This window comes from Euwallacea fornicatus, chromosome 1, assembly GCF_040115645.1.
Source record: "Euwallacea fornicatus isolate EFF26 chromosome 1, ASM4011564v1, whole genome shotgun sequence".
Classification (NCBI taxonomy): Eukaryota; Metazoa; Arthropoda; class Insecta; order Coleoptera; family Curculionidae; genus Euwallacea; species Euwallacea fornicatus.
In genome coordinates, this window is record NC_089541.1 from 4,114,545 (window position 1) to 4,141,509 (window position 26,965).

Genomic DNA, 26,965 nt, shown 5'->3' on the forward strand with positions numbered 1-26,965 from the left:
TACGGCCAAATGGGGAAATGTAAATATTCGTTGGGATTAATTTCAGTTCCTCTGGGGTCGAAAGGGCCTGTCCACCTCTCTGAACATATCCGTGTGCAGTATATCTAGGCTTTGCAGAAAGGATTTTCTGATAGCTATAGGTGAGTAACAAAAGAATATTTCATGATTTGATATAAATAATATATTTTTTCAAATAACATAATATACAGTAGACTTGTTGCAATGAAGTTTAAAATATTATTTATTTCACATTATTTAATCAATAACATAATAAATAGCTAACGATGTACATACCTTAAGTACCTATCTAATATCGAATATATACAGAGAAATCGAGGAACAGATTATATGCCTAATGGTTCGAATGTACTTACACACAAAAACTTTCAATAAGTAGACGGCAACTACAGCTTTACATGGCATTGGGAGAGCTAAGACTAGGTATTTACAACATTTACAAATCAAATCAGCAAATGTGCCAAACTTCTTCATAGAAACGGAAAGTTACGTGTGTGTCCCACATACTATTGATGTTTTTAGTAATAATCACATTTTGCTGTCGGTAAGTTTTAACTGATATTATATAGAATAAGTTTGAAAATCTCGTTATTGCACTATATATAAATATATTCTCTCATATTTAATTGAATCAATTGAATGTTTTACGTGGGAGTAGTGTTCTTAGCAATAAAAAAGTTTGAATTTAACAGAATAGTCCGATGATAATCCAGTTTTCAAGATATTTATAAAAGAATTAAAAAGTTGAGGAATGTTGTCATATTCTGCGTAACACTATAGAATACACGTAAAGTAGAAAAAGTTCTTTACGCAGGTACTACATTAGTTACGTATATGGGGTAGGCACGTTTTACAGGTGATTCTTGTTTTATAGTTATAAATTGTTCTTACTTTTAATGGGTTTTTGTCTCGCAAACACGTCCTATATGAAAAATTCCGATGTAAATGTAAGTTTTTTTACACTAATATTAATTCGTCCATATCCAACAGACTTAAACCAATTCTCTTTGGTAACTATTTCTATTAATTATTGCAAGTACAAAAATCAATTATTTTGCATAAGTATATTTTTTGCAATGGCACACACACCATATGTCCTGAATCTTGAGATTCACATTTAAAACAGACAGTCCTATTTACTTAAAGTGAGAGTGTGCTTTTCAGCATTATCTGAGATGCCAGACTGGGTAACAAAAAGCAAAATTTAACTCAGTACTGGAAGCGATACTAAACTTTTAAGCAATAAACGGCTTCGAATCGTTCCTAAATTTATCCCCATTATTGTTCACATTCATATTGGCAGCTGCGGAATAATCCGGGGTGGCCTTACCTAGTTCTAAAATTAAAGATTGAGTGGATTGGTAGTGCAGCCCTTTCTCATTTGCTTCATTCTTATTAAGGCAAACATTCATGGGAGCGCTGTTTCGAATGTCTCTTTCGCTGGACAACAACAGAGGAGCTTGGGAATCTCTGTTGGTTCTTCCCTCTTCAGGTCTCTGATGAGTGAAGGCGCTGGGATGAACTTGGGCGTAATACGGCGTTCGCTTCGTTGTGCACGGTCTGTAGGGAGTTGGTGTCCATTTGGAGTCTTTTTGGGCGGAGGACACTACGTACATTGTAGAGCTGAAATTAACCAAAGAGTTGTTTTATTTATACTTCTAATAGAAATTTATTCTATAAGACTTACCCTAACTTATTATGTTGAAGGGAGTTTCTATTTTCGTTTTTTAGGAATTTCACAGCCAAAGCGACGAGTGCAAACAATATCACGGCCCCACAAATAGGGACAGCAATTGTGGCCGCCCTAAACCAGACTTCTGAATCTGTATATAAGAAAGCTTCATGATCATCGCGGTGCAGCTTGCTCTCCGCATCATCTAAATAAATTAAAAACATTTATCGGATTTTGTCAATATCTTTATGTAAGGAAACTTACCTAAACTTCTATTAATGAAGCTTTTAGTCAAAGGATTATCTACGTGATTGCACATGTCGTTTGTGCAGCATAGTAAAGACGATTTTTGATGGTCTTTGTCCTTTTTAGGGAGGAGTCCTTTGCCTGTAATTGGACACCGTGGCAACTGAGATCTAGAAAAACATTTAAATCAATAACAGAAGAAATATTATTTAATTAATATGTTTTTAAGTGCCATTTACTGAGTATCTAACTGATGAAGAAATGTGTATTGGTAATTACACGCTTGGAAAGTAGTATAAATTATTATAGAAGATGAATGTTTCCTTATCGATTCGTGCAGGTTCCACTGTATAGGGAAAAATCGACCGGACTTCGAATAGCGGTGTAATTTAATGATATTCCTGTACGCTGTAGCAATAAGAGATAATTTGTTATGGTAATAACAATAATAGTGTTCCGCCAGCTTAATCTAAAATGTATCATGCGTTATTCCAGGTCAGTTAACTGTCGTGATATGGAAAATAGCAGGAAAAGATGTTATGTGTAGTTATGGTAGTGCGGGACGAGATATCAGGGTAAGGAGATTTAGCTATTCACTGTAGAATACACAAGGTTTCGTTATATTTATTTGCACGGAAATGTGTCTAATTACCTAAAAATGTCAATAATGTACCCTATCGCCCCCCTCAAGTGCAGTTACACTGATCTCATAGATTTGATCAAGCCGACCTATACTGGGGTGTTCCTCTTTGATTTCAGTGGGCAATAAGATTAGTTGTCTCATGTACCTACTGCATTCGGGCACGTAAGAAATTCCATCAGCCAGTGCCCAAATGTCATTTCGCCTTCGGAACACCCCTTGCACTCAAGATCCACGGCAATGCCCATCGCACTCTTCATATTCTCTCTTCCAAGTCGAAGGAGAAGATTTATCCGCACAGTATTTTGACATCACAAGAACATCCGTTTAATAATTGATCTTAGTGGTCAAATTACCACAATTTCTATAAAGGTTTCAAGCCCTTATGGCAATGTTCTATAGTCGAATTTGGCCAGACGTGTACCTCGTCTCACCGGCAATGACCGCGGTAAATATTGGTATTCTATTTCTCATGGTCGAATTTTACCACTCCCATGACGTTTGTGAGTGGAAGTTTCCCTTAATCGGACTTAAGATTCAAAACAGAAATCATATCTTGAACTATCTGCCAGATGTAGTTAAGGGCATAATGTAGGTGGTAACATTTCTGTCTCACGGACATACATTCTTGAATGGCGAAAAAAAATAAACATTTTTTCTAAAATTTCAAACAATTTTGCACATATCAGTGCATGTCTCCAGCATTTGACTTGAGAAAAAATGGAAAATATTTGCAATTGTATTCAATATATGACTAATTGATCCTACCAAAAATGAGCGAACTCTCATTAAATTTACAATTGAAATGAATTTTCGAAATCCGACTTGAGGTAATTTTATGAGTTTCATATTATAATTATCGTAATGCATTTAACACCAGCAGAATGCCTGGAGTTTCCGGTCAGTCGCTAACCCATTCGATGCATTTCTATAAAAGTACATTCATCCCTGTAAAATAACAACTTTTAAATGTGAAATGTTTTCAAAAATCTCCGAAAAATCCATCTTAGCGTACCATGACTGCCTGACAATTCAGTTTCGCGTTTGCGCAGTATCTGATTTCCATTATTTATATAGGCACTAGAGGGTGATTCTTTTTGTACTGGTTCCGTTTCACGGTTATTTCAAATCAAGCTGGGTTAAATTTGTGACCTTATCAATATCTTTGTCTTACCGTTTCAGAAAACAATCCACTTTTATCATTGATGATCTTACTAGATCTCGGATGTCTTTTCAAAAAATCGAAAAGGTAAGATATAAATTTTAGATATAGATATTATGCCAATTGACATCAGAATCTAAGACATGAGCAAATATACAGGATGTTCTATTAAATGTCACTGCGGTGAAACCGGTTATGGAAATTAGGCGTTCATGTATACAATTCGTGAGTACAAACTTTCTCTTTTCACCCTCGATATTTCAAATTTCTAAATTGTTTTCTACCGAAGGAATTGATTTTGCTTAGTAATATCTATCCGCCGATATATGAGAGCCAACGGACGATAATTCTCATCTTCCACGTCAGAAAACTTATTTTCAAGGATACTTACTCCATACATGCAGCAAAATTATACTCAATTCGTTACGTGTTATCGGTTTAGTGAATTCCGAGATAAATATCAGTGCCGTATATATAAAATTAGATCGGCCGTACCAACTTTTGAGATTGCAAGTCGAAAACAAGGAAGTATCATTTGTAAATTTCACCAAAGTCTCCAAATAGCAAGTTATTCAGGGTCATCGCAGTTTTTCATCAAATCCATGTAACATGGCCTAAAAATGAAGCAATTAATATTCCCTGTAGATCTAACGACATACGTATATCAACGGCATTGCATACCGCTATTTTTTTTTAAGCCAACGCATTCACCTGTCAATAGTTGGGTACTTTTGCTTATTAAAATTCTTGACCTGTTACTTGCGTCGTGTTGGTCAACACATAACCAGCGGATGCACAGAGTTTATTAATATAAAAATGAGAATAATAAAGCTATTACTTAAATAACTGGTTTCGCTATAAATTTAATATTTGGTCTGACGACGTATGAATTAAGTTCATTTCCTTCACGATCCAGTTAACGCTTTGGCATAGAGAAGAAAAATTCGAATTTTGTGTTGTATTTCTGGGTTATATCCGACCTTCATGGAATTTTCGTTAATAATAGAGAAAATAGTTATTTGTCTAATAAGCTGGCATAATTATACCCTCTAGAATTGCAGTTGCAAGATGCACGAATTGCCGGAAAATATTTTTTAAATTAATTTTCTTGCGGAGAATGTTGTTTTTTTTAAGTTGGAGTCCCCATGCATTTTATTTACAAAAATTGTTTTCGCTACTAAGCGTGGAAAAAGCAGCGATTTCGCTCATCTAAGGCACTCAAACAAGAATGAGGCAAATAACGCTGACAGAGAAGGGAATTAGATAGCGCAGTAAGACACAAAGTTAAGATTTTTTTCGGGACAGGATAAATGTTCAACTTCAAAATCAGCTAAAGATTGGAATTTTTGACGAACATGGGAAGTAGGAAATTCAATGCGTGAAGCTCTGGATTTACACGTACAATCGAAGAAAAATGAAAATTTAATCGGACTTTAAAAGTGTAAAGTGACTTCGATAAACGCGAATTATTCCTCTTATTCTGAATATTTTTTGGCAAATCAAAGTTGTTTACATTGTCCACAATATAACATTTAAATGATGCGAAAAAAATAACAGAGAAGCGCCAAGACATGCACAAGCACATTAAAATGACAATAAAACAAATTTCACTTGACCAAATTCCGTTACTTTGCCAATAAATTCACCAGCTTTAAGTTCAAGTAAAACAAGTCTTTATAGTGCTGGTAAATAAAACATTCTATTAATATGCACGGCTGGGTTAGTAATAAAGGATGTGGCGCCTGTGAAAAAAACTGGCGCCAAAATACAATAAACAATGGCAAATGAGTGAATAAGTATACGCCACAGACAACGCCACTGTCTACATTTATGCATTGAAGAACGTTCACATTTCGAATTGGACATTACGTCCTCAGTTTTTTGATTTACATAAAACGTTGATTTACATCCAGTAATTAACCAGGAACGCGCGTTTGCATAATTATTTCTGACTCATTATACATGGGAAAGGTCGGATTTCAGGCTTTCACCCAAGAGAGGTACTACCGGTAGATCTACTGAAGCTATGGCCTTAGATTTTAGAATTAATGGAATGGGCTGAAAAATCAATTGAAATTAAAACAAATAGAAAGAAAACTTCGCAATTTGCCATGTTAATAATAACAGTGAGTCATAAAAGAAGGAATGCGCATGAGAAAGTAGATATGATAGAACCAACAGTGTATATAAATAAGTACAGGGAGTGCCTCTATAGTCCTTCGATATTGACCAAATTCCATACATAAAAGGTTTTTTTTTTAGATATACTTACTCTGAAAGATGCTCTATACATCCATGCCTTGCTCTGTAACCTGATTTCGAGGTGGCATCTAAAAGCTCAGAGAAACATCCTCCAGAAGCGGACTTGCACATGTACCCAGTGGTCACACACAAGGGCAGGTTGCAAAAACATCTAACGTGATCTGCAAAAGAAATTCTCAATTACTTTAACGCAAATATTGGTTTTAATGTTGGTATTGAGCGCAAAAGAAAATAATGTTCCACTTATAGAGACAATTGACGGTACAAAGGAATGGTGGCACGTTCTCAATTAGCAATTTATCTTTCATCGGAAAGCCATAAACATTGTTTTATTGCTGGCAATTACAAAAATTGAGACCTACATAAACAATCACTGTGCAAGTATAACTCGATCTTTAATTATATTGTTTACGATTTTTGAGCGACCGCTGTTCGATGGTGTGGCAGTATAAATTAACGACAAGAAAATATTCAAATAATCTTGAGAACATGAAAATAGGACGCCTCGCGTGATTATCTGAAAATACCCATACATCATGGGTTCTCGTTGTATAAAACGAACGGAATTTCGAATGAGAAACTTTCGAATAATTTTAACGATTGAGCAATAATAATTCTTGCTATATGCCTGGTTCTTTATACATAATACCAATCCTCAGAAGAGAGGTGTAGTGGACTGCTCTTTAACGTACAAAGTAAATGCTCAATAAGCGATTTTTGTCGGGGTCTTGAAAAATTTCTTTCGCATTACTTAAAACTGGTCGTGTATCAAAAAAGATTAAGATCGACTAGTTGGTTTTAAGCAAACCGTAACTTTCCTTAAAATGTTATTAGTGAACATAACGTTTGCTTTTCTGCCTCTCTCTATATGTCCCTCTTTCAGTGCTTATTCGCAGGCCCATCAGGTTATTAATTCCATGAGCCGCATTCCGCGTAATATTCCCGTGCGGAAATTATCTTGTCCTGCGTTATTAAACCGTAACGGTTCTTTTGTTTTTCATTCCTTATCTCAGAACGAATTAGTTTTATATCAAGTTTTTGTCGGGTGCGTGATTGGGTTGCTTGTCATCATAGACCGTAATGCAGTCGGAGCCTTTTTTGTGCCCTTCAATGAATCAAAGAGGTCGACGTTATTAGACTTATATTATGGTTATTTGCAACATAACTCGATTTAATCGAGCGGATCTGAATGGTTCTATAAATATTATTCTCACAAATCGTTTATGCTTGAATTCGAAAACCCTCCGCTTAAAAGCTATCGAGATCCCTGATATACTCTGATACAGGTTTATTTACCTGACCGATCAAATGACGATCATTGTGCAATATTTCGCCAATTACGTTGCTTATCATTTCCATTATGAAACTGTGAGCGATAATCTTTTGCTGCTAGTGCAACTAGGGTACACCCTAAAGATGACGCCAACACCACGTTGTTAGACAGCATAATCGTAACCTATACTACTGATAACATTATAATGTACCTAATGCGATTAGTCCGAAATTTGCAGCATTTTACTCACGAAACTCATCAGCTTTTGTAAATGATTTAATTTCGAAACTGCCTTTGAAGCCTGTTTTACAATCAGGGTTTCTTATTGGCTTTGAACAAATTGACAGCAAGTTCTTGTTCTTTCATTTTACAGTCGACAAGTTCAAATAGTCGCCATCTTAAAAAATTGCTCCGTTGTGCATTTCATGTAATCATTGCCATAACCGGGAGCTGTTTGACTACTAAATGTATAAACTACGGAAAGGAAACATACAAAAAATTCATGCTTGCAACCTAAACGATGAGCGTTTAACAAATTTGGCGAGGTCGATCAGCTGATGTATTGCTGCGAATGTTGACGGCAAATTTCTTAACAATTCGTCAAGAGCTTGGCGACTGTAAAATGGATTTTAAAAAGTAATTTTATGCCACACCCCATGCTGAATGAAATCTAGCTGAGCTAATTTTTAGTCCTCAATATAAATAATTAATAGCAGTGTATGCAGTCATTTTTACTCATTAAATTTTGTTATGCTAACCTATCAAGACACGGACAAGAATAAATTGGGTTTCAGACCTTGCTACTTTATTAGTTTCATAATACATAACGCAGTGTTATTTATTTGTAATAAAGTAAATTAATTTCGCTTTACTTAATTTATTATTTTTGTGATCTATATTGAAAATCAACTGGAAGGCACGACGGCTTGTAAGGTACAAACCAAATTCTTGTCTTACAAGACGGGCTTCAGAAGATCTATATACTTTTGAGATTGAATCTGAAACACGATATTTTATTTGAGTTTTCGCTTAGACTAAATAAGCCAAGGATGTAATGGTATGTGACTGGGGTAGTGCCCTTAGGATGTGTGGGGAAGCTGTACAAATAGTAGGGAGGTAGGAATTTCTTGACCAAAAGGAACTACACTGAATTACATCCGTCACTTAAAAAAAAATAAAAAAGACAGGTGTTATTGTGAAGATACATTTCAAATTGTATGCTTGAATATCTTCGGAAAGCGTAGTTTTCTTAATTTTCCTCATTTTTGAATTGTAAAAATCACGTTCTTTCGCCTGACAACCTTTCACTTTCCAATTACACCAGTGAAAATTGAGTATTACTTAAATTTTCTTGAATCAGTTTTTCATATACTCCTTAAAAATTGTGAATGCATGAAATTGAGAATCGCAATTTCATCTGATCACGTTTTTGATATGCCAAATGTAGAAATTATTGCTTAAATTATTTTTTTCTTGTGGACGCTACGTTGGAGCTCCATATAATTTTAATCTTAAATTAAAATCTCGATTATCTTTACTTCTAAAATAACATTAAAAACATTCAAATGCAAGCATAAATTTTCTCGACAATAAATTTGAGCAAACCAGTGACGGGTTCAAATTACAGTGCAGGCCATAAATCTTCGTAAGTGCTAAATTTATACATATAACGTTAACATAATGAAACATATCAGATGGGATATTTTATCTGAAACTCTTTCATTACTTATTCATCATTAAGATATTGAAGCTAAAATTTACTAAAACCCATATCGTTTCTTTCACTTCCCAATTTTAAGTAACATCTACCACCTGTCTGCATCTTTCCGATATAGGTTTTGATCGAATGAGCAATTACTTTGAACCCACCGTAGTTGTTAAGATACCATCATCATCATCATCCGTTCGAAAGTACGGTTACATCAGGAAAAATCACCATAATAAATGGGCTTTGTTTGAAACTAATATAGTTACAATCACTGGTAATTACCTTATCTAGGACCGTTGTTAGCTTTTATCGCTATTTAGTCAAGCAAAAATAGCATTGTCGTTGTCGTATTTATTAATATATTCAGTCTGTTCTTTTTTGCAGGCGCCAGTTATTATCGGGAAGCAAAGATTGCTTTCACTTTTTATTCGCATATTGATTAATCATATACTTAGATGAAGTTGTTCGCTTAATGATTGGTTCATGTTGCGCATGTAACGGTTAGACTTGGGCTTGCGAGATGGGGTTTGGCGAAAGATCACTAAATTTGGACAGGGTCATAAATTAAGACTACAGACCAAAACTTAATATTCCCATACAGCGTGGCCTACTTGTATGAGTATCTTGAGATCTACAAGAGGTAGAAAATGGTCAAATGGGAAAAGTTTAAAGAAATTTAAGATCAACTCCATACTGGTTTGGAAATGGTCTTAAATTTTTTATTGTTAAGTTATTTTCCGAAAATCAAAGACTTGAATTTTCGAAGAAGCACCATAATTTTGGGAACTACCCACCTGTGCATTTCGTTCTCAGTTATATCGTTTCTGTTCCGAGATTCCAACATTTTTTTCATTATGGCATCGATTTTGTTTTAAGGATAAAAATCTGTCTACGATGAATGAAACTTCGCCCTGAATGTCCACAGTTATGCGCCCCGAGATTATTCGATCACCTAACTTACCCCAAGAAATTATGGAAGCTTTAAAGAACTTCGAGCATTACTAAATCAACAAAATAATAAAAATGTTGATGTTTGTTGCTTCGAATCGAGACTTCGTAACCAAAAATTGAATGCACTGATGAATAGCTAACTTAAAATCGTACTTCTTACATATATGAAAAATATTTTGGTTTTTGGAAAACACCGTCGATTGTTTGAAAATGACTCATAAACGGAAAAGACCATTTTAAATCGTTTTAAAGTCGGCATGGAATTGAGCATTTTTTCTATTTTCTAACTCTTATAATTTTCGAAATGCTCGTTCTCGTTCAATTTGGACTAGACTGTGGAGCACATTAAACATAAAGCAATTATGACTCAGCGGTGAGTACACTTAATGTCGTATACTAATCTGGTCTGAAAACAATACGTAGATACATATTTAATCAGCTAAAATGAGAAATTAGAAGCAAAAAGTGCAAGAAATTGAGAAAACATTATAATCTGAATATTGACTGAATTAACATGAGTCATTGCGTAAGTAAATGAATGTTTTATTGTTTTTTTGTACTGGATATGATTTTTGTGGTTCGCAGTTTGATTTGTTATCTCCGGCATGATATAAAGATACAAGCTCGCCTAAATCTCGCTGGGCTTAAAGTTTGAGCAATAGAATTCAATTGCGACACTCAATATTATGTGTTTAAGCGTCATCATATGGTTTGCAGCTTGGAACACATATTGCCTTGTTAGTTGTCCAATCTAGTTGATAGAAACGGGAATACGAATAAACTAGATTTTACAGAGGATTCGGTCGACTAGAAAAGATAAAATTGTGATAATATCGTCGAATAATTTAACACAATATTCTTTATCAATGCCGAAATTTTCAAATGACTACTAATTTTCATCATGACCCCCTTGACTACAGTAGCCGGCTCCTCGATAACAATAATTAAGAAGTCGACATAAATTGACTTTTGGTATCACCAAAAATAAACAGACAGGCGCCAGGCTCCTCGTCAATTAAAAAATTTGCTGTCTCTAGCTAGACGGTTTTACAGAGACCAAGTTCCCGGAATAGAATCACTTAAGGTTTGAGCCCTTATACCAGGGTCGTACTATGAATCCTTCAAATCTTCGTCATTTTTCTTAAGAAGCCAAATCAGACTCCCAGCGATAACTGAAGGAGGTACTTTGTAACGAATTAAAGATGTATGACAGTATTTTAGCAGTTAGGTCCGAGGAAGCTTTAGATTAAGAAACGAGAACGATTGAGAAACCCCTTGTAGATGCCGCATCTCAATTCCCCCTGGAGTCAGACAAAGACGAAACGAGTGGCGCCAACGGAAAGTCTGGCGCTAAGTGCTCGTTCCTGTGTTTGGTTTGAAGTGTCTCTTTTTATTCAAGGGCCGAGGGGTTCGCATTCTACGATTTGTATCCGGTGTGACTAACTGCCATCAGTCGTTTTACTGTCTTTTTTCACGATACACTGGCCTTTTGGGCCGGAACATAAACTCCTTTTTTATAGCCTCATTTGAATTAACCGGCGTAATAATTTAATATACACAAAGTGTATATTAAATTGTTTGTAATCGGTGACTTAATCCACTTACCGATCAAATCTACAAGTTTTATTCGACAGTCTTTCAGTGTGAAATTCGTCATAACCATTAATACAAAGGAGAGGAGTATTGACTAATTTATTTATTTATTCAACCAAACTTGTCGCCAACGAGTCGACTTTCAGAAGTTCGAAATGGACATTTAAAAAATTATTGTAATTCACCACACTTCTTAAAGTATTCACCGTTAGAAATCAACTAGTTTGCTACAATGATGCGTTTTTCAAAGATTAAAATATTTTTTATGTCGAACAGTCTTTCCGAATGGGCACCATACTTTCATAATTTAACTGCACACCATCGTACAAGACAGGAGGATAGCCTTGTTTGCATGTTGAGATGGGAACCTAATTAAATACTGTAAATTCGGAAAAATAAAAGCGCGTTTTCGAGATGAGGTGATTATCAAACCAACAAAATTTTTTATTCATCTTTAATTTTGCTTGAATAAACAAAAATTCGCTATTTATCATTTTTGATTATGCCCCTTAACTTCTTTTGTTATGTTACCTACACACGAACAGTTTTCACCTTAAATTACTTTTCTGACTAGATAACAATATCATACATATGTAACTTTTTCAAAAAAAAAAAAAATCTAGTTACAACACGAATATTTATTTGTTTTTTAATGTTAGTCATAGGTGACAATTGCTTCATTGGAAACGTTTTTTTTCCTGTTGAAAATCAACTATCAGAAGTGGGATATCATTTGGATTATAGCAAATAATTTGAAAAACACCTTATTTTGTGAATGGTTACTATCATTATAACGTTAAAAGATGCACCCCCATTAAAAAATCACAAAATTGACCGCCCTGTACAAAAGTTGCATGAATGACTAAGATTGACTGAATTCCGATTAACCTATGTAAGTAACTCTATATTCTCGGTAAGACGATTTTTGTAATGCATTCTTAAACAGACTGGTCAAAGAATTTCATAGTGGACATCTGGCCAACGTATTTTAACAACGTACTAACAATACTAATATTAACCCTGGGTTTTTGTTTAGTTGAATTCTGATGATCCTACGCGCGCGACATATCGATTTATCATTTTATTTTAGGAATAATGAAGCTGTGTGGAAACTCCCAACAGATTCTAGATATTCTTAAGTTCTCGATCGATTAGTTCTTTGGTCAAATTACAATAAATTAATTTAGAGTGGACATACATGCCAATAGCAAGAGAAAGAGGAACATGAGTACCTACGTGATGGCCAGTTGAATTTTCCTTCAAAAAAATTAAACAAACCTCTGAAGCAGTATCAAAATTGAAGACAATAGACAGAACACTGTGTTAAAGAGAGAAGAACGCGACAATATGGACACCCACGTTACTGAGATACAGTAGGCTTTCAAGAAGACTATAATTTGGTACATAAAATTTTCAGAAAACCCTAAAAACAAACTGCGGCAATGGGTACCAAAACAAAAAGTAGGTACCAGCAGAAACACCTTAAAGACGTTATCGAACCCAAGGCAAGGATACCTGAAGCTTAAATTCCCCTTAACATGATATTGTTATTGTTATCGCACACAAATAATAAACCAAACATGCTTAAACTTGTCCTGCAGGTATTCTTTAGGCAAATATTTGCAACTTAACCAGCAGCTTAAAGTACCTATCAATGGCCGCAAACACCCATCTCTGATTGCAAGCGTAAATAAAGCAATTTCAAGTGGAATACCCACATAAATAATTGTCATGGTACCGGTCATAAAGCTGTTAATTGCGTCAATAATGGTTCTGGCGCCGACTTTTGTCTATGCGAATAACCTTCGACTGAATTTTTGAGTCTCCATTGCTGTTCCATTTACCTGGTATTTAGATACCAGTAAACCAAGTTTGCTGGTTTCTTTTACGTCTTGTGGTACCTGGTAATGGCCACTACCAAGAACATTTCATGACATTTATCTCCCAGTGTAACTAGTTGATGAAGCTGGTCATCGAGTACTTCCATTCTTATCATCTCATTTATGAAGGGCTGTCAAGTTAGAGTTTGTCACATGTTTGCTGATACTTTTTGTAGCCACCGAAGTGACGGTTTTAAGGTGACCAGTCCGAACCTGCCTACAGGTAGAAATGTGGTAAGACAGTGTGCCCTTTATCCTTTATTGTCGCCACTCGCTTATCTGGCAAATCGGCTTTGCCGCTATTTATTTTGAGAAGGTACTTTTTGTTTCTCAATAGGAAGCAGCGAATGAGCGATGAGCCATCGAGAGACAGGTACATTCTTCGTTATTCGACGGTGGTCTAATTAATTACTTTGAAGACAAGCCGGTGCAAGTTTTTGCCTTTTTCCACGGGCAATTTAGGAGCGAGCGGGTACAGACAGAAATAAATGAATTTGCGGAATTTTTATTACGGGATTTTCGAATTGAGCGAATTGAGTAATAAACGCACCGTTTTTTCGGTCAAAATGACATAATTTTCGGGCTTCAGACCCATCGTTCTCTGAGAGAACTGGGAACTCAGTTATTCCTACGATTGACTAATAGTCGAAATGGCAATAACGTGTGCAGAAATCAATGGTAGCATATAGTGGGTGGGAACCCTAAGATGTTGGTTCATTTCACAGCTATAGGTTCCCAAAGGTTTCAAATTAATGTAGTTTTTGTGAAATAGTTGCTGAATACTTTTATCCACTTTCATTAATTTTGGAGCTAAGAGTTACTACATCAATCGGCGTCTTTCGACGCGATCGGGAATTTTTTAATGTGGGGAAATATTAAAAGTAGCGGGTGGTTCGTAAATAAAAATCTGTATTTTTGTTATCCCCTGTACGAATGACTTAAATTTTTTTCTCTACCACAAGATAAGTTTATTTTGAACCTTTTTTATCTTGTGTACAATTTTCTCCAGGCATACAGTTAAAAAAAAAAAAATATTTTGTGTGTCACACAATTCGTCATTATTGTTTAGTCGGGACGAAAATATGAAAAAAGCTGTAATTCTAAACAACTACCAACTTAATTTAATTATTTATTATGGCAAATGTTGAAAATGTTGCCCATTTCCCTGAATGCATAAATCCGTTTCAGCAAATGAATATTTTCTTCGGGCATCGCGTCGTGCTTTTTTTAACATTGCTTTCACAACACACAAGGGACTATATTTAAAAAAGGACAACTTTTCGCCCTCGTTCCCACCTCAAGCAAATCACCCATATAATCAACGATTCCTCAACTCTCTTCAAATGATAGTCAATTACTGGTTTCTCCATGTTTTAAAATTTCATATGCAGTCATAAGCAAACCAATAAACATGACCGAAGGCACGGCATGATTCTCGGAAGAAATCGAGTTTTGGAGAGGTAATACTAGGAAAATCTGGTAATATTTGTTGATAATAAGACTTGATTATGGGTGCTACAACGTTTATTACAATCTATCACATTTTTTGAGACTGAAGTTCTTCAAACTATTTTTCCATTAAAGACGTAAAGAAATCTACTCGTCCTGGATCCGAAAGAAAAAATTACAAAAGCAGTGGTACCCACGGTCTCATTTAAACTATACCAGATCCACGGAGCCATCCTGAGTGCTTTAGCTTGTAAAAAAGATACCAAGGCTTTTACCTTATCTCTCTGTGCCCCGCTGGAGGTATCTCGGGGACGGTATTATACCTACCTGATGGTGGTACGACCAAGTTCTGCACTTAAAGAGAATGACGGTTTGCATTGTTTTTTCGTGAGGGTTTTAATTTTATGAGCTGAACCCACAAAAACTTATCGATAAGGACTGCATGAGTTGATCCACTTAAAGCGCGCCTTTATTCACACATTTTTTGAATAATATTAAAGAATGGTAGTTCATAAAAAAACAAACAGGAAGTTTTCGTTTGGGTTAAAGCTCTAAAAAGCAAACAAAGAAACAAGCATTGTTTAACCTCGAGCAGGTACAATAAAAATTGTCCACAGTTATTGTTTGATAATGGACTCCCGGCTCTATCCGAAGCCACCGAAGAAAAAGTGCTTGTCATAACTCGTAATTAACGAACTAAGCAAACATCCGAAAGAGGGGCCCCATATATAATCTATTCGGCCCGTGAGGTCTGGTCAGTAAAACTCGGTTTCTTCCGAGAATCATGCCATGCCTTCGATTATGTTTATTGGTTTGTTTATGACTGCATATAAAATTTTGAAACATGGAGAAACCAGTAAATGAATATCGTTTAAGGATGGCTGAGGAATCGTTGAATATAGGAGTAATTGGCTTCAGGTGGGAACGAGGGCGAAAAGTAGACCTTTCTTAAATACAGTACGGTGTATCTTGTGAAAGAAAGGTTAAAGAAAAAACCTACACAACACTCAAAGGAGATATTAATTTTCTGAAACGAAGTTATGAATTCAGGGAAATGGGCAACATTTTCAACATTTGTTATAATAAATAATTAAATTAAGTTGGTAGTTGTTTAGAATTAGAACTTTTTTCGTATTTTCGTCCCGACTAAACAACAATGACGAATTGTATGACACGGAAAATAATTTTTTGTAATGAAACTATATGCCTGGAGAAAATCGTGCACGAGATGAAAAAGGTTCAAAATAAATTCAGCTCGTATCAGCAAAAAAAGTCATTCGTACAGGGAGTAACAAAAATACAAATTTTTATTTACGAACCACCTGCTATTTTTAATATTTCCTCACATTAAAAAAACATCTTGGTCACGCCAAAATACCCCAGTTTATGTTTTAATTCCACAATAGGTGAAAATCGAGAAAAGCGTTTAGCAACTATTTCGAAAAAAAAAACATAATTGATTTGAAAATTTTGGTGGCCCTGTAGCTGCAAAACGAAGCAACATTGAATTTAGGCAAGTTTGCCTAGAACGCCTTATTATTGGTTCAGGAATTTTTGATCGAGAGTTGTAGAGTAATTTCAGATATACTCTGTATATTGACATCTGGCATGGGTACTAATGGCCGAAATACTCTTCTTAGAACCAAGTTTCTTAATTCTTGGTTGTTAGTTCTATTTTGAGGTTTCTCAAAGCGATTCTTTGCAACTGCTGATTATAAGTATGGAGAGTGAATTTAAGTAACGAAAAGTGGTACTTAAATTTGGAATTACTACTAAGTTTACCTTCCATACTTGACTTTATACCTAGACGAATTCATCAAACAATTAAACGGCAATAATTTTCGCCACATTTAATGGAGTATCTAGTTGAATGTAAAGCATGTCATAGAATGTTATTAATCTGGATAAAATTCTACATACTGCCTTTGATGTTCCGCTTTTATAATCTATTCCGTACAGAAATAATCTGTGTAAATCTTTTCTTTGAAGCGGCATTAACAGGGCACCGTTATCTTTCTTATGAAATAACTTTGTGCTCGTTTTCCGGGAAAGAAATGTTCGTCTTTTATATTTCTCGAGTAATTTCGTTGTGATAATATTGTACTAATAATTATAATAATAATAATAATAATAATAATAATAATAACAATAACAACAACGTTTATCAGAAATAAGACCTCACACAGTATTGTTAAGGCAATTACATCGGTTGTCAAATGATAAGTTTCCCATGGGACAAAAGCCCCATTAGGTCTCGAATTACAATGCAATTTTATGGCGGGGACCATCACGTAAAAATTAACTTCGGGATGAATAGGGGCCATGGGTTCTTGCGGGCGTATGCGCCCTATAATTTACCAAGCCCAGACTTCAGCTTGCCCGCTTATTATTTACCTGGGCTTCGGTCAAACGCTGTCTTGCTTCGGGTAACTTGTTAAACGTAATTAGACAAACCATAGTTAGTCTTCGACGTCAGTCCAACAGTGGCGTATGTTTGGGGTAAAGTCGGCTACGCATCACCATTATTGATAAAGACTTTTATTAGGCTTACTGATAACCGCTAGAGATGAAGTTCAATCGAATTATAGGTGTTTGATTAGCAATAAATAGATTACTAAGTGTGCCAGAGGAATTAGGCTTAAATCTGATTCAGTATAAGTGCCATTGACAAATTGCAGGGATTTGGTTACTGACGCTCCAAGAGTATTTTCAATACCGCACTTTATCTTATCAGAAAAGATGTAGACATTGAGTTATTTACCGTGGTAGTATCAATATCGCCAATAAATCAGTGTTTGTTTTCGGCAGTTAATGTTCTTTATTGGTCCATTATTGAACGTGAGAGCAAACCCTAAAAAATAATCTACCGCACGCCACTGTGTTTGAGCCCATCAGTGTGCTGTTTCAATAATAACAGTGCACCGCAAGAATTCGGTTGAGCCTCCAGAAAACTTAATTGTATGATCGCCTGTTTTTTATTGCATACTAATTTGATGGCAGTTGAAAGCCGGATGAAGTCGGTAATTTCGGAATTATTTTCTCCGATCGTTGATGGATTTTTATAGTCTGTTAAGTAAATATTCCGTGCATCAACCCCTATATTTTCAAGCTGTTAAGCCCAAATTGAGAACATGCCTGGTAAGCTCAGCAGGATAATACCTGTATAGCGATCCGCAGGCAAGCCCAGAGGGCTTCATGTGGAAGAAAAGAAAGAAACATCGATGGGGAAATAGATCCTTCAGGGTGTATGCCGAAATTTCCATGAATCTATAAATTCCATAAAAATCCTGTGAATAGGGGAAGGAGTATAGATGCAAATTTGTAATATTCTCTTTTTCGAAAGTTCATATTTTCCGGGCAGATTTGGACGAGTCTTTCCTAGCCGGTAAAAATTACGTTAAGGTTTGAAAATTGCGGAGCCCTAATTGTTCATTAATTTATTAAGTAAAACCTGATAAGCAAGCTTCCGTTTGGTCAGCAATTGCTCTTTAACATAAGGCTTTTAAGCCTTGCTTTAAGGAAACCTTTTTTGACGAGAAATTCAAGGCTGAACAGGCCAGTTGAAGAGTAGTCCCGGTTAACTTTTAATGTATTTCATAAAACAATTTACCATTTTTGTAGATTTAAAATATGATCTATCGCTTAGAATTCTAACTGATCCAGTGATGCGGGTTTTCTAAAATTTTTGCCTAATGGAAATAATGGAAAATCTTCAAAAAGGTACGTTTTAGTATTAATTACTTCCAAAACGATACTTTCAAGAAAATTATTTTCAATTCATGTGTATATGTTAATGTGCGTATACACATTCAAGGTTGAAAACCAAATTCAGGGCTCAGTCTGGGAATCGCACTGTTCCTGAACCACTTTTCAGCGCGCTAATTTTTGACAAAGGATTCATTGTGGTGATTGAATTGATGTCTGTGCATTATTGATAAAATACAATTAGTAATCGTGATAAATTGTCCCGTAAATCAACGACTCAGGAATCAAGGCCCATGACGGCATTAAATTCCTGAAATGGAGAGATAACATTACTTGGTCAGACCGCTCGGTGTCCCGGCTTAACGGCCCTCGATTGTTTCTTATGAGCATACTTAATGTCGAAAGTGTATTTGAACGAGCCCAGGGCCCTCAATGTGTTGAAGAGCAACATACATGAAAATATACATCGTACACGTTCCCACAAAAAAATAGAATGTTCAAGTAAAAATGGATTTTCTTTCTATCCTTTCCAGGCTACGCCCGCATATGTGTTTGTATTCGAACATGCTTACGGACATGATGTGTGTGTACCTATTTAGTAAGTACACACGCTTTACAACAGGAACACGCGTCGCCGTATAATCCAAGACGCTTTTTCCATTTGTACTTTAATACTCTATTCCTGTTGTGCACTTGCCATTAATTTTTCTACATTTACAAGGAACTTCTAAGATGTGCAATAAGTACCATTACACGTCGTATTCCTGGGAAAACCCTGTATTTTTGTTACCTCCTGTACGAATGACTTTAATTTATTCTCTCCTACAAGTTGACTTTATTCTAAAACTTTTTTGTCTCCTTTAAAGTTTTCGCCAGGCATACGGTTTCTGTATTAAAAAAAAAACAAAACAAAAAAAAAAATATATATATATATATTTACGATACCAGGCAATTTATCATTGTTGAGAAAACAACAAAGCAATAAAATATATATTTCGTACATATGACATACCGATGATGTTTATCATGATTGTTGTTGATCGGAGTTGAGTTTGTTGTAAATTGAATAATTTTTGGTCTTTTAAAATGCAACATTATTCTTTTGCTCAGAAGGTTAACATGCCTCTAATATACGGAGTCTGTGAGGGAAATGAATCTATGAGTGGCAGAGTCTAACATAATAAATATTCCAATCGAAAAGTTAAAAGCCATCAAACTTTGCTAGTATTAAAAGGCAACGTAGGGAAACAGATAGTTTAAACTCAAATAATGTTAATCTAAGGCGATAATGCTAAAAAACGCTAAAAATTGAGAATAATGAAATATAATGTCACCTCAGTCGACTGGTCGAATATTAATGGAAGTAGAAGGTACATCCTCAATTGAGTTCCCAATAATTTCCAATATAAAAATAAATGGTAAGAAAGCCTTCGTGAGGTTCATGGAGATGTAGAATTATGTACAGTGACTCGCGTTGATATTCGGACACTATAGCATTTTTGGAAGTATTAGGTTTTTTACTAACTTATTCTTAACTAACATCAGTTATTGCGTAATCTTTGGTTGCAACAATGTTTCTAGTATATATAAATACATTTTTGATGTTTTAAATTTAATTACATACTAAGATACTATGGAACAAAGAAAACAAGGCATGATTTTACTATCGCAAAAATATTCGGACACATACCAGGAACATAATATTTGTAAACGAAATTTATATAAACAAAAAACATATAAACAAATTAATACTTCGTAGGATTGCCTTTATGTTGTATAACTCGTAGCCGTTTCGGCATGTTTTCAATTATTTTTTTAATGTAATCTCCAGGTATGCGTTGCCATTCTTCAACTAATCGTTGTTTTAACTCGTTTTTGGAGTTGACTGGCTTATTATGGACTTTACGGTTTAAAAATTCTTATAGATCTTCTATGGGGTTAAGATCAGGTGAATGTGCAGGACGATTTAATACTTTAGGGCAATTATATAATAAATACTCTTGGACTAAACGCGACTTATGTTTTGGGTCATTATCCTGGTAAAATTTAAAATTGTCGCGTATACCTAATTTTTCAGCACTTTTTAGTAAATTTCGTTTTAAAAGATCCAAGTACATAACTTTATTTAAATTTCCTTCAATAAATACTAATTCGCCTACTCCTGCAGCTGAGATGCAGTCCCGAACCATTGTGCTCCCTCCGCCGTATTTCACAGTAGGCCGGAGATTATTCATTTTTAGCTCTTCATTCTTTTTGCGCCATACCATTTTACGACCATCGGATGCAAAAATATTGAATTTTTTTTCATCAGCAAATATAATACTTTTTCAGTACGTTTTCTTTTTCACAACGAATTCATGAGCAAAGGCGAGACGTCTCTTGCGATTGACTTCCGATACGTATGGAGCTTTTTTCGGGCTACTCTTCCGTTGTACCCGTCTTCTTTTAATAATCGCCCAACTGTGTCAAGATGTACTTTTTTGCCACTGTATTCTAGTAAATCAGCTGTTAACTTGGGAGCACTCAGTCCAGGGTTTATTTTAATTTATTTAATAATTTTACGCTTCTCACGCTCATCAATAAGTTTCGGGTGTCCTTTTGCGGAATTGATTCAGTCCGATCTTCTTGAACAAACCTTCTAATTATATCACCAACTGCCCTTTTACTTATACTTAACAAATTACCAATTTCTCGATACGATCTGCCTTTAGCGTGATGAAAAATGATCAATTGTCGTATGTCAAAAGAAGTATTTTTGCCTTTTCGCTTCATAATGTGAATTTTAGCAAGTAATAAGTTCGCCTTCAAATCCTCTTGCACACAATTAACAAAAAAATTGAGTCTGACGCATCTCTAATCTTTTACGATCATAAAAAACTCTGTATGCAGTGTTTTTCTATTATTTTTTACCTGCACTGCATCGCATTCCGTGTCCGAATATTTTTGCGATAGTAAAATCATGCCTTGTTTTCTTTGTTCGATAGTATCTTAGTATGTAATTAAATTTAAAACATCAAAAATGTATTTATATATACTAGAAACATTTATGTAACCAAAGATTACGCAATAAATGATGTTAGTTAAGAATAAGTTAGCAAAAAACCTAATACTTCCAAAAATACCATAGTGTCCGAATATTAATGCGAGTCACTGTATGTATATATATATTTATTGCAAATATTGAAATATTTGCCTATATAAGTGAGAAATGTGCTATTAATAAAAATTACAAGTTCTGAACATTTTAATTTTGATAAAGGAGGAGACGCCACTGCAAAATCGCGACACGATGCCGATGGCTGTTGTTCACAAGAAAATTAAATTTATAAGTTCACATAAATTATTCAGCTGTCGAAGTTATTAGTTTTTAACAGACCGAAACAGAATGTTAAGGTTAATAGTAGCTTTATCTTTATTAAATATACAGGGTGTCCTCGAATTACGTGGCCAAAATAATACCGCAGATTGTTTGAGTGAAAATAAGTCGATTTAACTAAACTTCCCTCAGTCCAAAAGTTGATAATTATGGAGCTACAGGGTGTTAAAGTTGAAAAAAAAAATCACATTTTCTTTAATATCTTTCGATTTCTTTGAGTTAATTTCACGAAATTTCATATTTGAGGGTGTTTTAGGATACGAAATTCAAATTTATTAACGATTTAGTTGTTTCTTCTAGGGGGCGCCACAAGCGACCATTAGGACACATTTAAATCTCTGTAACTTTTTCGTGCCACGGTGTATATTATTTTGGTATTAAAAAACCTTTTTCCCTACCTTTTATACTTAGAAAAGGTATACTTTATTGACGTCGCTAGAAGCAACGGTTTTGGAGAAAAACGCATAATTCTAATGCGCTGCATATTTGCGTTAGCGCTTTTAGTAAATAACTCAGTTGGCTATGTTTTTAATTGACATTTTAACACTTGAATTTGTTTCTCAAATGTCAGTTTTTTTATTTAGCCCTCAGTTTTTCTTGTCAGTTTCGCTTCTTGTTCCTGTAAATATCCATAAGTATGGCCAATAAATTCACTTATTCTGAAATGGTGGATATACTGTTAGTTTATGGACTTTGCCGTTGTAATAGTCAAAATAATATCTGATTTTGAAAACTTATTGTTATACCTTTACTAATAATTATTTTTGAAAAACTTAATTTTTTTTAACGGAAAATAATTTTAAGGTAATTTACATGCATCATCAGGCTTAGATGCATTTTTCTCCAAAACCGTTGCTTCTAGCGACGTCAATAAAGTATACCTTTTCTAAGTATAAAAGGTAGGGAAAAAGGTTTTTAAATACCAAAATAATATACACCGTGGCACGAAAAAGTTACAGAGATTTAAATGTGTCCTAATGGTCGCTTGTGGCGCCCCCTAGAAGAAACAACTAAATCGTTAATAAATTTGAATTTCGTATCCTAAAACACCCTCAAATATGAAATTTCGTGAAATTAACTCAAAGAAATCGAAAGATATTAAAGAAAATGTGATATTTTTTTCAACTTTAACACCCTGTAGCTCCATAATTATCAACTTTTGGACTGAGGGAAGTTTAGTTAAATCGACTTATTTTCACTCAAACAATCTGCGGTATTATTTTGGCCACGTAATTCGAGGCCACCCTGTATATGTATAGTCATTATGAACTTCACGTATTTGATACCGAATGAAATTCTAAATTAAACCCGTTTTTGGAAAAACTTCAGGCTTATGTTTCGGCCAAGTTCTTTTTGTAGTAGAAAATGCATTTTTTCCATCGAGATATTTTTGCATAATGAAACTGCTGTTTCGAATTTGCAACCTTTCCTCATTTCACTAAATCTGAAAACATCCCGTATTACTTCCTATCGTGAATCGTTCCTAAGATCGATCAATAGTACCTTTTAAAAAAAGCAGGTTGTACATTTTTTACATGTTTTGGTACCGATATCGCTCCGTAGATTAAATCACTCGAATGATAGCGCGGTGATGAACAAGACATCTGTAATGCGTGCTGCATAAATAATATAGGAAATTGGGTTTTCTTTAGTTCTAAAGACTCATGAGTACTTCGTTGGTTGATCCGTGACTTAGTGAGTGATGCTGTGTGGAGTTGAGCTGTCATTTTGTAAGTAAAAGGGGGCGTAATTCTGACTCATCCTTTTGGTGTTCGTGTATGAGTTATGATCATTGTTTCTTGTGGTTTAGAGTTAAGTTTTATCAACTCGGTGAGATCGGCGTTATTAGAATTCTAATTGAATATGCAAAATTTTTTGCAATTTCAACTCTTCCTCAACGTCCTCAGTTACAGTAGTACTTGTTAGGATGTAGACAAAGAATTGTATAGCAACCTGAATTATTTCGAAGATTAAAAATGCTTTTTTTTCTGCATTTAGGACCTGAACTGTCTACGTCTCTGCTTCAAATCGATATTTATTCCAAACTATGACTGTTTTTAAGTTTTTTTTTTAGGAATTATTCTAGAATTTTTTTGTGTTTTAGGTTGCAACTGCGCCACTTCTGCCTCTCATAGAAATCAGTTCGAAGGTCGAACTGTTTCGACATATTTTATTTTTTTTTAGGATTAAAATTGATTTTTTTATGTTTCAGGTCTCAACTTTGTACGTCTCTGCTTCATGCCCAAATTAATTCGAATCTCTTTTTTTTTAAGAATTTTTTTCAGAAATAAATATTGAATTTTGTTGCATGTGAGATTTTGCTGGCCTGTATTTCGGGAATGACGCGTTTTTCACCATGGGTCTATTAGCATTTTAAAATTATTTTGCAGAGTGCTACTCCTCCCTTTAATATCTCCATAATATGCTAAACCCTGTATAAGCAATAAATGTTTCCTAATGGGTGCCATCAAGTTTTAAGAGCATGTTTATTTGTTAGTCTAAGATAAGGTTAATTTCTCTTCGACTATCTCATGTAAACGTTGAGTTTTGATTTCCAAGGTTAAGGGCATTAAAATTGTTAAATTTTTTTCTTTACCTAACTCTCAATGTTTATGATACGTTTATCTTAAATTTGGTAAGTTCTTAAATTATTCTTCAGGAACTGTATAGTTTTTAGACCTTGATTCATTTCATAACTGACGTTATCAATATTGTGAAAACGATTATTTACAAACTTTCAAAAGAGTATTTAACTGCTAAAGGTTAACTGAATTTAAATAAAATTATTCGGTTACATTTGAGGCCACATGACGATGGATGACATTGAGAGTTCTCAGTAGCAATGTGTAACAATACATTAAAGTGCTAAATGATGAGGGGAGGGAAACTCCTGGTGCTCCGAGGTTATTTTACAACTTTTTTTCCATAACTGACAACCACAAGACGTTCTCAATTCACTTGAGTTGAGGATCTTAAAGTAACTTGAATTGCTCGAAATTTAGAAATTTCCTGTAACTTAAACGTCCCTGGATTGTGAATTTTCAATCACAATATACCAATTGATGAGCATATTAAATAAGGGCTCCCTGTTACGTGCATTAAGCGCTATGATAAATATTATGCGGTTAGAATTGTGAAAGCGTTTCGTTGAGGATTTCCTATAAAACGAACTAACCGGAGTTCAGATTACTTTGTAGCGCCAAATCTACCTTAAATTCAGTGCCTAAATGACTATTTTGATTTGATTTCACTTGTGCTCAAGTATTGTAGTTTTAATTTTCAATCTATCGGCACTTACAAGAAAAATCTTCAAAGTTCTCATATGACCCGTGTTTGCATCTCGACGGCTATACAACAGATAACTGTTTAAAGCGATCTTCTATAGGTGCGACTATTCACACCAAGCTCTTCACCACTGACATAAATCAAGAATATTTAATTAAAACTCATAAACTTCGGCGAGATTGCATAAAAGATTCATGTTATAAACATCATTAAAACTGGCTAAAAAACTTACCAGTGTTAGTGTTTATTTCTTCCCAAGGTTTCGGTAGTCTGGTTCTTGGTTTGTTAATGCTGACTGATAGCTGTTCTTGAGCTAGCAAGCAGGGAAATATCACAGATAAAACGCCTAGAACGTACATTTTGATAAATTCTCCAATCAGCATTATTGTTCTTGATTTGTTGGGTGAAAAGTTTCGTAGATAAAATTAACCGGCACTTTCTCTACCGCAGAAAAACAATGATTGATATCACTAGGTACAGCTTTGCACGCAGTCTAAATGATATTAAGTACCCGCAAAAACTAAGTAACTTCACAGATTATTTAAGTTTGAAAAGTGATATTAGACTTAGTTAATAGAACTCAAGATTCGAACTTTTACATCGCACGTTGGTGCGGCACTTGCGCGCTACTTGATGCGACCTCACGGTACGACCATCTACTTCGAACTGGCGCTGGCGCATGGAGCGCGGTAGTACAATGCTTTAGTTGGACGGAAAATCGAAACTGAAATTGATTTTGATTAGAGTTCACTTGCCCGAAGGTGGGTCTGCTTCGCAAGTAAGCGCCTCTTGTTTGCCTACTTTCGGGACGTTGCTGCAGTACCATAAACTTTGATATGCGAATTACACAATGGTACCCGCGAGTCCGTCAACAATTCATTGGTAAAGGTACTTCGGACTGGTGCTTGTTAATTCGCAACTGGCGAGTTATGTAGGTGTTTCTTTTTAAAATTTCCTTTTCAATTTAAGGAGACACTGAAGAGTGCTCCTCACAGGACCTAGGAACCTACCCAGGTCTGCGTGATCATACATTCTCGTAAGGTATTGCGGATTTTTTTTTTTCGGAGCACTGAGTAATAAAATCTCCCTACATCATTCTACAACTCGTGGCCATTATCATACATAAAACCAGGCCATCTCGTTTCCTTCAAGTGAATCGTCGGAATTTTTCAAATCGCTACTGACCGCTGCAAATAGGGAGTTAGTCAGGAGCACTCGTATCTATACAGAACCACAGAACCAGAGTGCCACTCACCGTGAGGCCCGACAGTTCGGTATGGCCAGATTGCTTAGGCCGTTCCGAGGGTACCCCTTGGGGCGATGCTGTTGTTTTAAGTGCATGACGCAGCGAAGCAATGGCGTAGAGATGAGGGTCTTTCGATTAAAAAATTGACACAGAGATCGGAACCATTGTCTAACTTAGTATTCGCTTAGTTAGCGATGTTGAGGGACCAATCTTTGAGGTAAACTACTTGCAAAATTCCAAGATTTTTTTAAAAATTAAATTTACTGGTCCAAGCCAATCTACTGCAAACAATGTCGTTCTATATTAATTATTTATTACTCGTATGTGGTATCGGTCTCTGGGGACCTATACGTTATCCGTTTTACAGTAATTTACACCGAGTACACCGATTAGTTATTTTTTGTGCAAATCAAAATGATCCCTTATGCTTCTCGTCTGACCCACCGTCTGACCACCAGACCGTATTGTTCTTTCGCGACAATTCGGCTTTATTTACCCA

The 26,965-nt window shown here is 35.1% G+C and overlaps 1 protein-coding gene across 1 annotated transcript; it reads right to left on the bottom strand.

Moving 5' to 3' along the window:
* Positions 1 to 158: 158 nt before the first annotated feature.
* LOC136341763 (uncharacterized) lies at positions 159 to 25,944 on the bottom strand. Its single transcript, XM_066287067.1, has 5 exons — positions 25,453 to 25,944; positions 6,011 to 6,161; positions 1,955 to 2,106; positions 1,706 to 1,895; positions 159 to 1,641 (listed from the first exon to the last, which is right to left on the bottom strand). The coding sequence occupies exons 1-5, from the start codon at positions 25,601 to 25,603 to the stop codon at positions 1,254 to 1,256; spliced, it is 1,032 nt and encodes a 343-aa protein (XP_066143164.1). The 5' UTR covers positions 25,604 to 25,944; the 3' UTR covers positions 159 to 1,253.
* Positions 25,945 to 26,965: the final 1,021 nt, after the last annotated feature.

What these genes read in the sequence shown, in the direction of transcription:
- LOC136341763 (XM_066287067.1), bottom strand. Translation starts at nt 25,603, where the DNA reads ATGCTGATTGGAGAATTTATCAAAATGTACGTTCTAGGCGTTTTATCT. An exon ending in AGAAATAAACACTAACACTG is followed by an intron (nt 6,162 to 25,452) that starts GTAAGTTTTTTA and finishes TTTCTTTTGCAG; the next exon opens with ATCACGTTAGATGTTTTTGC. An exon ending in CTTCATTAATAGAAGTTTAG is followed by an intron (nt 1,896 to 1,954) that starts GTAAGTTTCCTT and finishes TAATTTATTTAG; the next exon opens with ATGATGCGGAGAGCAAGCTG.